General features: G+C 45.2%; 2 protein-coding genes across 2 annotated transcripts; both read left to right on the forward strand.

Moving 5' to 3' along the window:
• Positions 1-436: 436 nt before the first annotated feature.
• Positions 437-4,059, forward strand: LOC122558621 (C-C motif chemokine 5-like). The gene is made up of 3 exons (XM_043707410.1): positions 437-841; positions 2,666-2,774; positions 2,877-4,059. The coding sequence occupies exons 1-3, from the start codon at positions 757-759 to the stop codon at positions 3,088-3,090; spliced, it is 408 nt and encodes a 135-aa protein (XP_043563345.1). The 5' UTR covers positions 437-756; the 3' UTR covers positions 3,091-4,059.
• A 3,125-nt stretch (positions 4,060-7,184) lies between these two features.
• Positions 7,185-12,587, forward strand: LOC122558623 (C-C motif chemokine 18-like). The gene is made up of 3 exons (XM_043707412.1): positions 7,185-7,351; positions 10,996-11,077; positions 12,207-12,587. The coding sequence occupies exons 1-3, from the start codon at positions 7,282-7,284 to the stop codon at positions 12,304-12,306; spliced, it is 252 nt and encodes an 83-aa protein (XP_043563347.1). The 5' UTR covers positions 7,185-7,281; the 3' UTR covers positions 12,307-12,587.
• The last annotated feature ends 423 nt before the right edge of the window (positions 12,588-13,010 follow it).

A 13,010-nucleotide genomic window follows, 5' to 3' on the forward strand; every position in this document is an offset into this window, starting at 1 on the left:
TATGCTACTCTATCCCCACCCCCACCCTCCTCTAGCTTATCTCTCCACGCTTCAGGCTCTCTGCCTTTATTCCTGATGAAGGGCTTTTGCCCGAAACGTCGATTTTGCCTGTCCTCGGATGCTGCCTGAATTGCTGTGCTCTTCCAGAAGGTGATGAGTACAGTCTAGCTTGTGGGGTATTGCTGTGTACACAGTTCTTGCTGTCTCTCCTACAATATTGTCAATGACTTCTGTTGAAAATGTCCTCATTGCCTGTGAAGGATTTGAGAGGTCCTGAATTGGGAAAGGTGCTATGTAAATGCAGCTGTCTCTGCCTTTTCCTCCTGCAGTGAGTTATGTTGATGTTAATCTCACTTCCTGCTCTGAGCTGCCTCCCCGAGGGGGATTCAGTCAATCAGGAAGCTCGATTGCTCTCATTGTCTCTCTCACCCGGAGAGGGAAGTTGGGGTTGGGCTGAGGGAATCGAGATGACAGTTTGCTGAGAAACACTGACCTCAGAGGATCCAGCTGCTCGTGCTCCTGTCTCCAAGAATCCCATTCACAGAACAACATGAACTTCCCATTTCAGGGAGAACAGCCATGGAGGACCAATTCCAGGGAGAGCTGTCATTGCTGGGGCACTGGGGAAGTTTCAGGGGGTGTCCATATTGCTGACTGGGTGCAGTTACTCCAGGATATAAAGCAGGAGGTGACAGCTCCCTCATCAGCCACACTCCCTCTTCAACACTGAACACTCCCAAGGTGAGCCGGGCCAGGATGAGGACAGCACTGTGTGTAGCTGCCGTTGTGGTAGGAGCACTGGCAATCTGCTTGATCCAGGATGGTGTGGCTGCAGCTCCAGGTAAGAGAGAGGCTTCCTTCTTCCCAATCTTTGCTCAAAACCTGAGAATGAGGAAAACAGGAACAGTTTCCAGAGCTCATGCTGGTTTCCATCGACTGTTTGTGTTACTTATTAGAGTTAATGTAATGATTCCTCCTGACTCCATTCAGAGACTGTGGGCCAATGTTTCCAAATAGAAACATAACAGAGAGAGAGAGAGAGAGATCACTCAGCCCATCAAACTGGTGATGGCACTTCACTAGTGTCATGCAATTCATTAATCTCTCCTGCTCCCTCTCTCCAATCCTGTCAATTTTCACTTTCTAGTCATAGAGATTTACAGCAACTTGTCTATGTTGACCAAATATTCCAAACAAATCTAGTCTCATTTGCCAGCATTTGGTCCATATCCCTCTAAACTCTTCCCATTCATATACCTAACCAGAATACTTTTTAAGTTGTAATTGTACCAGCGTCCCCCACCTCCTCTGGCAGATCATTCCACACACACACCACCTTCTGCATGAAAATGTTGCCCATTAGGTCACTTTTAAATCTTTCCCTTCTCACCATAAATCTATGTTGTCTAGTTTTAGGCTCCCTATCCTGAGGAAAACAACTTGACTGAAAATGTGTTGCTGGAAAAGCGCAGCAGGTCAGGCAGCATTCAAGGAACAGGAGAATCGACGTTTCGGGCATAAGCCCTTCTTCAGGATTCCTGAAGAAGGGCTTATGCCCGAAACGTCGATTCTCCTGTTCCTTGGATGCTGCCTAACCTGCTGTGCTTTTCCAGCAACACATTTTCAGCTCTAATCTCCAGCATCTGCAGCCCTCACTTTCTCTTGAAAACAACTTGACTGTTCACACTATACATGCCCCTGATGATTTCATAAACTTCTATAAGGTCACCCTCGGCTTCCAATGCTCAGGGAAAATATCCCTAGCTTATTCAGCCTCTCCCTATTACTCAAACCTTCCAACTGTGGCAACAGGGAGAAAGTGAGGACTGCAGACGCTGGAGATCAGAGTCAAAAAGTATGGCACTGGAAAAGCTGTCTGTGCTTTTCCAGCACCATACTTCTAAACCGTGTCAACATCCTTGTAAATGTTTACTGAACCCTTTCAAGTTTCAGAGCATCTTTCCTATACTCAAGGTAGTGATCAATAAAGGTAAGGGTACCAAACAGCTTTTTCACTACTCTATCCACCTGAGACTCTACTTTCAAGGAACTGCAGCCCAAGGTCTTTTTGTTTGGCAACGCTCCCCAAGATCTTACCATTAACTGTATAAGTCTTACCCTGGCTTGCCTTACAAAATGCAACACCTTCCATTTCTAGTGTGAAAATGGCTGTGAGATTTTCCCCAAGCACACTGAAGTCTAAGAGGAGACCTGATGAGGGTTTGGAGATGCCCATGCGGTTTGATAGGCTGGATTTGAGGAATATGTTTCCACTTGCGACAGAGAGCAGAACTTGGAATGATCCATTTAAACAGTCTCTAATCAATCCCATTGGGAACTGAGCAGAATATCCTTCACTCAGAGGCAGATTCAACAGTCGATTCTGAGACCAAAAGGAGTGGTCAACCTGAATAACATTGAGATGTTTTAAAGAAAAGCTTAACATACACACAAGGGAGAGAGGAATAGTAGGATATGTGGATGGGGTGAGAAGTCCTGTGCAAAGAGGGCTGGAAACTGCAGCAGGGAGCAGATGGGCTGAATGGTCTGTTTGCACTCAAAGTGTTTCTAGGTGAAGACGTGTAGGATACGGTGACTGTGTGAGAATGTGCTGTGAATGTGCTCAAGGTTTCACTGTCTCCATTCCTCCTCCTCCACATTGCAGCTGGCTCTGTGACTGTCGATTGCTGTGAGAACTTTAAGACCACTCGCATTCCTCATAAACGGCTCGTAAGCTTCACCAGGACAGTTGGCTGCTCCACCCCCTCCATCATGTGAGTGTTTCAAGGTGTTTTTATCACAGTCTGAGGAAATGAAAGGGTTGGAGCTGGTGCCTGTGATTCTCTGATAATCATAATCTCATCTCACTCTTTCAGCTTCACAAATAGGAGGAAGATGAGAATTTGTACGAGAGCGAGTGAGAAATGGGTTCAAGATGCAGTGGCATTTCTGGAGAAGAAACTGGGGATTGGAAGAGAAGAACCCTTTGAAAGCACAATCTTTCAATCCACTGGAAACACATGGAGTGTTGGACTGACTGGTGTTACACTGGGGGACAGGCAGAATGGAGAAGGTGGATCCACAAACTGATTCCCTGATCACTTGCAATATTCCAGTTGCTGTGCTCATTAACATGAAAGACTGTGGGCAGTAATTAATTAACGTTCCCCATGTGTACTCCAATCGTCAAAATGAGTGAAGACCATTCATGGAATAGTGGAAATGTGACTGAATAACAATCAGACAGACTGAGGGAACAGTAGGTCTGACACTGGACAAGAATCCAGCAACTGTCCAGCTGATCCCAGGATCTTCCCAGAGACTGGAGTGCAGCACAGACATTCAGTCCCCACCCTTATTGGAGTGTATTTGACTATCCCCTTCAACCACACTGGGCCAAGGGGTAGATGGGCACAACTACAACCCCACTCTCTCCCCACTGGGGGTGGGATGTGAGGGACCCCTTTGAGGGGTGGGGGTCAGCGTCTGGGGTTGGGGAGGTAGATCAGAGTGTGGGCCAGCCTCTTGGCATCTGTCGCACTCCCTGAAGGGCCCACTCTAACTCCATTGGTATCCTCGGAATGGTTGTGATTTTTTTTTCCCTTTCTCCTCCCTCATCGCCTCACTGAATCCCAGCTCCTGACCTTTATCCATTGAGTTAAACAATCACACAACGCCAGATCATAGTCTAAAAGATTTATTTGGAAATACCAGCTTTCGGAGCGGTGCTCCTTCATCAGGACAATGAAATAAAGGTTGTTTCTGAAGAAAGTTTCCCTCTGCTTTACCTGTCTCTGAGCAAATTCATTCTTCACCTTTCAGTTTTCTGCACAGGAGTAACCGCTTTGCATTTCTTGCCATTTTTCACCTTCACTTGCCATTGGTCACTTTCCATTCTGAGAGTAAAACACTGTCAGGTGATTGGCTGAGAATTAGGAGGGAGAGTCAGATGGGAGTTAAACTGTGCTACAAAGCACATGTGGAAGCTCTCTGGTAAGGTATGAGCAGAACCACGAACATCATTCCCTCATATAGGACACAGAACAGTACAGCATAGGAACAGCCCTTTGTGTTGTGATTGTAATGAGATCAGCCGCACAGAACATGATTGCCTGACTGGGGTTGTGAACTTGGTTGATATTAATAGAAATCATTGCTGTCTGGGACAGGTTGGCACCATGTTGGGGGGTGGAGGTAAGTGCTTTATTTCCTCCTCCAACTCAATTTTTATTTGAATCCTTACCCTTCACTTTGTTTTTTACATAAACATTGCCCCAACCAGACTTTGCATGTGAAGTGGCAGATGGCACAGGGCAGGGTGACACTAGGCACACGGACACAAAGGATGGCCGCTGAGCCATAAGTTGGCCACTTTACACACAAGATGACCACCGGACCACAATATGGAGAGAGAGAGACAACAGAGCAAACACAGACACTGCCTGGGGCCACCTGAATGCCAGCACAATGCACTCATGACCTAGTTGATTAGTTTAAGGTGGGTGGGCGAGAGAATATGGCAGCACAGTGGTTAGCACTGTTGCCTCACAGCGCCAGAGACCCGGGTTCAATTCCCAACTCGGGCAACTGACTGTGTGGAGTTTGCACATTCTCCCCGTGTCTGTGTGGGTTTCCTCCGGGTGCTCCGGTTTCCTCCCACAGTCCAAAGATGTGCAGGTTAGGTGAATTGGCCATGCTAAATTGCCCATAGTATCAGGTGAAGGGGTAAATGTAGGGGAATGGGTCTAGGTGGGTTCGTCTTCGGAGGGTCGGTGTGGACTTGTTGGACCGAAGGGCATGTTTCCACACTGTAAGTAATCTAATCTAATACACGAGTAACATGTGTTGTGGGGATACACTGCCCGCCAAAATGTCTGGGTCTAGCCAACACCTTTAATAGAAATGCTAACTTTTTGATACGGACTCAATACAGTGTGCTAATAGCCAGGGCTGCAGTAATCGTCCTTCTCAGGAAGAGCAATTAACACCCATTACTACAGCAATGGACTTCCGCGCAGACATTGAAACTGACAATGACCACACAAACTAAGAAAGGCTACATTGGAACTGACAATGACTGCACCGAAACTATTAATGATTCTGCAATGTTTACCATAAACAACCATGTTACAAAGACAATAACCTCATCACTGACCTTATACATTATTACAAAAATGTATAAAAATATCTTGACATGTGCTCCGGGTTGAGAGAAGATTCGCAGCTGACCCCTGTGCTGTTGGTGACTTTCTCTCCCCAGAGCTCCGGTATTTCCTTGTGCAATAAACTCTGTCATTGAACCCTGACTCTGGCTCCGAGATTTTCCCCACAACATATGTTACTGGTTCCCTGGCTGCATGGGTATTTTTCCAGGTGGTGAAAATGTTGAATAAAATTATTTTGCACATGATGTTTTTACTGAATCCCTGCACTTACACATACACAAGGACGACGTGAGGAAATTAAGCATTACTTCTGTATTGCAGTAACATGGGGGTTTAAACAAAAAAAAGAGTGTCAGAGATTCTGTTCACTCTTAGAGCTGGCTCTAAGGGAGTTAGATCAATGTAAAAGGACTCTTACGGTGTAAATAAATAATGAGATTGTGATGGGATACTGGCCTCTGTGCAGTTATTTCACTTCAGTCCACCAAGTCTATGTGGACCACAATGCCATTCTAAACTAATCTCATCGGTATCCCCTGTTGCTTGCCTGTTCAACTGTCTATCTAAATGCCTCTTTAATTTTGCTATTGTATTTGCTTCTACCCACCTCCTCAGGCAGCACAATGTTGAATAAAATCATAATCCCTCATGAATCACTGGTTTGAGAAAAGATTAGTAGTGACATGGAACAAATCTAAATAGTCAAATTTATGTTCAGGTTGTTGAATTGCCCATTCCCAATTGCTCTAGAAGACATGGTGGCCCCTTGCTTTGTTGAAATGCTGCTATCATTTGGTGGGGGCAATTAGTTGATGATAATGTTTTGGGCTGGGACCAGTTCTAGACATGTTTTCCCAGGGGTGAGTCACATGGCACCTGAAACCCAGCCAGTGGCCCATGGTAATTAGCATATGCTCTAAGCACCTACTGCAAATACTAATTCATGAGACGGTGAAATCTCAGGGTTGAAATGGATTGCAACATTGCCGAACCATTTTATGGGCAATGGTGTTGTGAAGAGCAAGTCAGTTAACTTGCTGGTATGTTCTCAGATTCTTGCCACATTACCATTGCTTGTAGAAACAGAGGAGACAGGAGCAAGGACGGCCATCAGACCATCAAACTCAATCAGCCTTTCATCTTTAACATAATTAGAGACCGAAAAACTGCAGATGCTGGAATCCAAGGTACACAAGCAGGAGGCTGGGAGACCACAGCAAGCCAGGCAGCATCAGGAGGTGGAGAAGTTGATGTTTTGGGTGTAATCCCCCTACAGGACACCGAAATGTCAACTTCTCCACCTCCTGATGTTCTCCCAATTTCTTATTCATCTTTAACATGGCTGACCTCTGTCTCCACACCATACTCTTACTCTCTCCCTATCTCCTCAACACCTTCACCCTCTAGAAATATGTACATATTTAATAAATACATTGAGCTGGGAGAGTCCCCCACTTTGGGCACCTGAATCTGCAAGACGGGGGTACTCCTACATGAGATCTTCCTCAGGTCTACAGTCTGTAGAGGCAATGGGACACCTGCCAGAACCAGGGGCCACAGTTTAAAGACACAGGGTAGGCCACTGAAGACTGAGATGAAGAGAAATTTCTTCATGAGACAGTGGGGAGCCCACTGCCACAAAAAGCAATTATCTAACAAAGTATGGTTGATATTAGTTATATATTCTAAGAAATGAGCATTGTTGTTTCAGAGTTTCTCTCCTTTTCTGTCTGCCCTACAGTCCAATGCCTGTATTATCCTTGGTGACTCATCTGGCTACGTGTTTGGAGTTTAGATTTACAGGCTCCATACACACAAAGGTCTGAGGATAAACTGTTCAGTACAAACTCCCAGCAGTTTCACATTGTACTTCAAACACCCATTTGGCAGCTCCACGTCTCATTGCTTCTCATTCAGCTAAATTAGGAAGACTGGCACGTAGAATAATCATTGCTGGAATGTAAATCTTTCCTGCATTGTAGCCTGATTTGAAAGTTTTCCAGTTGTCATTAAGAGCAGGATCACACATTCCCGTTCTAGTCACGGCTGAGTGGAGCCATCCCCAGAACACTGCTCACTATTGCCTTGCTCACTGCTGCTATTCACAGATTGAGCTATGAAAGCTTACCTTCTTGTTGGACTCCTTCTCCTGGCCATGGTCTGGATCAGGGCCAGTCACGCTGCAGGTAAATGTCACAGGGTTTGGTAGCAAGGGAATGGTTTTGTTTTTATATGAGTTTCTTTTAGTGGAGTTTTCCTCCAGTCTGCAGTTTGAGATCAAAAGGAAAAGCCAGTAAAACTTGGAAATGACAAGAACAAATGCCCTCCCTGCCTTGATTTGATTTAATTGGATTGATTATTGTCACATGTACCCACGTACGGTGAAAAGTTTTGTTTTGCAGGCAATATAGGCAGATCATAGCAAACAAGGACAGAACACACAACTCCAGCTCAGACGACTCTCAACATTCTGATGCGTATTAGCATTCCTTTTCCGGTTTTTGTTTTTGCCCCTATTGTATGAACAAACATCTTTCTTGGTAAGAGATTGAGCTTGATACAGAGTAAGAACAGCCCCACACTTAATCATTGTTGAGGAAACCGACTACTAAGGGGATGAAAGGTTATCAGGGGTATGCAGGAATGCATCTAACAGACACATCCTTGGACTCGATGGCATGGCTAATCCACCTAACCTACACATCCTTGGAGTGTGGAGGAAACTGGATAACTCAGAGGAAACCCACACAGACACGGGGAGAATGCACAAACTCCACGCAGACCTTTTCCTGAGTTTGGAATTGAACCTGTGACCCTGGTGCTGCAAGACAGCAGTGTTAACCACTGAACCACCACGCCACCCTGCTTTTAAGAAAACCCAAATCAGATCATTAGGAATGTAAACACCTTTTGAATTTTAATTAGGATTGTCATATGTATGAACTATTGGTCGTTATCTCTGCAGTACTGTCAACAGTTTTCTCTCATGTTTGAGTGTGTGCAATAGCTGTTGCAGATTTAGAAATGTTGCATTTTTGATTCTTTTCTTAGTTCTTCTCTGTCTTCTTTTCCCTCTGCCTTATTCAATTTTTTTCCTTTTCTTCTCTATTTCTTTTTCAGTACCTGGTTTCATTTTAGTTGTAGAGTCATAGAGACGTACAGCACAGAAACAGACCCAACAGTCCAACTCGTCTATGCCAATCTAGTCCCATATGCCAGCACTAGGCCAACATCCCTGTAAACCCATCCTATTCGTATGACCATACAGATGCTTTTTAAACATAAGGATGTTGCCAAGGTTGGAGGGTTCGAACTATAGGGAGAGGCTGAATAGGCTGAGGCTATTTTCCCTGGAGCATCAGAGGCTGAGGGAACCTCATTGAGGTTTAGAAAATCATGAGGGGCATGGATAGGGTCAATGGACAAGGTCTTTTCTCTGGGGTGGGGGAGTCCAGAACTAGAGGGCATAGGTTGAAGGTGAAAGGGGAAAAGTTAAAAAGGAACTTAAGGGGCAACTTTTTCATGCAGATCGTGATGAGTGTATGGAATGTGCTGCCTCTTTCTCCTTACCATTTCTCTCTTAATCCTTCAATCTAACAAGATGCATGGATGATGTCTCCACAATCTTGCCCTTGCTATCAGGATTCTGTGTGCTAACTCATCAACAACTGAGGAACATTGGAGGTTTCCAAGTTGGGTGGAGGTTGGTTCCCAGGATTGACACTCTACTATATTTTGTTCAATGCTGCTATTGTATGTGGTCAGATACTCAACTGAGGGCCTCTATCGCCATACCAGAGCTGACAGCAAGCTGTACAACAGAGAGCCTCTATCGCCATACCAGAGCTGACAGCAAGCTGTACAACTGAGGGCCTCTATCGCCATACCAGAGCTGACAGCAAGCTGTACAACTGAGGGCCTCTATCGCCATACCAGAGCTGACAGCAAGCTGTACAACAGAGGGCCTCTATCGCCATACCAGAGCTGACAGCAAGCTGTACAACTGAGGGCCTCTATCGCCATACTAGAGCTGACAGCAAGCTGTACAACTGAGGGCCTCTATCGCCATACCAGAGCTGACAGCAAGCTGTACAACTTGGCAGGAGTTTGCACCAAGGTCGAAGTGTGTTAAATCCCAGTCCAGAAATTGCTGTTTGCCAGTGATGCCATGGTGGCACCCCATACGGAACTCAGTTGTAGCATCAGCTTCCTTGGATTGACAATCAGTGCCAGGAAGACCAAGGTGATGTGCCAGGATGTATAGTCTCCAGCTTCCATCAGCACTGATATCAGAGGTCTACAGCACAGGGAAAAAAAGTCATTCAGTCTATAACGTCTACACCAGTCAAAAGCCACCTAACTATTCTAATTCCATCTTCTAGTACTTTAGCCCAAAGCCTTCTATGCCTTGGAATCATTGTGTTCATCTAAATATTGATTAAACGTTCTGTGGTTTCTGTCTCTACCTTCAATACCCACAACCCTTCAGCATCTTATTCTAAATATATGTGCTGTCCATCCACTCCACAATTATAAATCTCTCAACCAAAAGGAATAGCTCTGTCCAACCCAGTCTGTTTAGGGATCTCTATTTAATCCACATTTGGTAGATCACCTCTCAGTATTACTAGTCCCAAAGGAAACATTCCCAGCCCTGTCCAATCATTTCCTTAATCGTGGCCCATCCAGTCATTCCCCACTGTCCAGTTGTTAATCTTAACCTATCCTATTGTTCTTTGTAGCTCTAAACTGTGCTGCTGTGCCCAGAACCGCATCCAGAGCTCCATGTATGATCTAACTGGTGTTCATTACTGTAAGTTATCAGCAGCAGGGGATTGATGAACTCTGGGCTCTTGTTATAGGTCCTGAACAAAGAAGAAATGTACTGAACTGGCACAACACATTGGTTCACACAGCCTCTCAATCACAGGTGTTGACCCGTTATAAATAGTTCACTAAGGTGCATCTGACACTCCTTTTAGGATTTCAGGGGTCTGGACACACTATTCCAGAATGTGATACTGTAACAAGCTTGACAAAGTGAAACTGATTGTTATATTTGAGCCCTCTGCTAAAAGGGGCAAGTGTTGCATGTGGATTTGTGATTGTCTCATGTACGTGTCTTGTAACCTGGTTCATTCTCCGAAATTTATCACTCACTTTTCCAAACTGAACTCTATGTCACACTTTTCCAGCCACATGACTGGTCTTCTGATCATTTTCTCCTTCACAATCTCACACGCACTGTAATCTGTTTGACTTTCCTGAGTTGCAGATTGCAAGGACAAGTTTAACTAATGGCAGACACAATGAGTGACTTCATTAGTGGGCGGCACGGTGCCACAGTGGTTAGCACTGCTGCCTCACAGCGCCAGAGACCCGGGTTCAATACCCGCCTCAGGCGACTGACTGTGTGGAGTTTGCACGTTCTCCCCGTGTCTGCGTTGGTTTCCTCCGGGTGCTCCGGTTTCCTCCCACAGTCCAAAGATGTGCAGGTCAGGTGAATTGGCCATGCTAAATTGTCCGTAGTGTTAGGTAAGGGATAAATGTTGGGGTATGGGTGGGTTGCGCTTCGGCGGGGTGGTGTGCACTTGTTGGGCCGAAGGGCCTGTTTCCACACTGTAAGTATTCTAATCTAAAAAATCTAATCACCCTAGCCCAACACTGAATGACGCAGTGACTGATGTATCAATAAGTGCATAAAGTATTTTGGAAGTTCAGAGCCAGCGTTGTTTCATTACAGAGCTCATTTGCTTATAATGAAGGAAAGTAACTGCTCTCAACAATCATTGACCAATTTTAATATCTGAAATATTCTCTTTATCTGCAGTGATTCACAGCACTCTTCTCCCTGAAGAAGGACACACTGATAGCTCCAAAGCAATGCCAGATTGCTCACCCCCTGGTGTCCTGTAAGTTATCAGCAGCAGGGGATTGATGAACTCTGGGCTCATGTTATAGGTCCTGAACAAAGGAGAAATGTACTGAACAAACTGGCATAACATATTGACAGGCTGTGTGAACCAATCACAGGTATCGATCTGTTATAAATAGTTCACTAAGGTGCATCTGACACTCCTTTTAGGATTTCAGGGGTCTGGACACACTATTTGGGAATGTGATACTGTGACAAGCTTGACAATGTGACAACAGTGATAGCCCAGGCATTAAACACCAGTACACAGTCAGCACAGTGCAAGGTGGCTCCTGAGGCATGATGTAAATGACATACAGGTCAGAGAGCATTGGTCAATGAGAGAGTCAAAAGTTTGGGGAGGAGGCTACAATTGGATCAGTCACAAATCATATTAAGATTAGATTAGATTCCCTACAGTGTGGAAACAAACCCTTTGGGGCAACAGTAACCCACCCAGACCCATTTCCCTCTGACTAATGCACCTAACACTATGGGCAATCTTTGGATTATGGGAGGAAACTGGAGTACCCGGAGGAAATCCAAGGAGACACGGACAGTCACCCAAGGCTAGAATCGAACCCAGGTCCCTGGCTCTGTGAGGCAGCAGTGCTAACCACTGAGCCAACGCACTGCCCAGTATTAATTATGAAGGTGAATGGAATGTTGGCCTTTACAGCGAGTCAGTCAGAGTACAAAAGCTGCAACACTAATGTCCTTTAGGGAAAGAAACTGCCATCCTTACCTGGTCTGGCCTACATGGGATTCCAGACCCACAGTAACAGGGTTGACTCTCAACTGCCCTCCTGGTAATTAGGAATGGGTAACAAATGTCATCATGGCGTTAGATACAGAGTAAAGCTGCCTCTGCACTGTCCCCATCAAACACTCCCAGGATAGGTACAGCTTGGGATCAGATACAGAATAAATCTCCCTTTACACTTATAAACTGAAAGTGAAGATCCTTCTACACTGGCCCCTTCAAACACTTCCAATAGCACTTTGCAGTAATGTTCAGGAAATGGATGGAGAATCCAGAGTAACTGGCTCCGGTTCACACGGGCGATATTACCATGCGTGTTAAACTGACCTCCTGTCACATTGTAACCTCTCTGTTCTCTGCTCAGCTTCAAGACAACAGGGGGTTTGGAGATCTGTGTTGACCCGAAGGAACTGTGGATGCAAAAAGCGCTGGACATTCTGAAGAAACGGTTTCGACAGCGTTAGACGCAGGGGTTGTGAAAAGTGCTCAGAGCAGTGAATGGGTGCCTTGTCATAACCCAGAAGGTCATGGCTCACACAGTAACAATAACACTGGGGAACTACCGCACACCCACTCACACTGGCCACCGTCCCTTTGCCACTTGCAGTTTTGGTAAACTAGTTCACTGTTGGCCTTATTGATTATTTGTTGTATTTGTCTTGTTTCTTGTTTAACAACCAATAACTGAGCTATCTTAATCTGGAATGGTTCTCTGTCAGTAAACAATAAAGGCAGCTGCACCATCTTTTGCAGGCAGTTGTGACTCATTATCACCCAAATTGTTCCAAACCAACTCCCAGGCACATAAATACTGCAGCTAAAGGTCAGAGGCTAGGAATCCTGCAACAAGTAGCTCACCTCCTGCCTTCCTGAAACCTATCTACAAGGTACAAGTCATTCATCAACTAGACCTCGAAATACATCACCATCCTTTGAGTGTCACTGGGTCAAAATTCTTGAACTTTCTCTCTAACAACGTTGTAGTTCTCCTTCCACCACATAAGCTGTAGTGGTTCAAGAAGGTAGTTCATCATCATGGCAATTATCATGGCAATACTGGCTCAGCCAGTGATGCCCACATCCCTTGAATGAACAAAAAATGGCAGCCTTTTCAGTACCAATTGCTGGGTCGTGACAGGTAAAGGACACCTTTGAGAATAACGAAAGC

Source organism: Chiloscyllium plagiosum, chromosome 17 (assembly GCF_004010195.1).
Source record: "Chiloscyllium plagiosum isolate BGI_BamShark_2017 chromosome 17, ASM401019v2, whole genome shotgun sequence".
NCBI lineage: Eukaryota > Metazoa > Chordata > Chondrichthyes > Orectolobiformes > Hemiscylliidae > Chiloscyllium > Chiloscyllium plagiosum.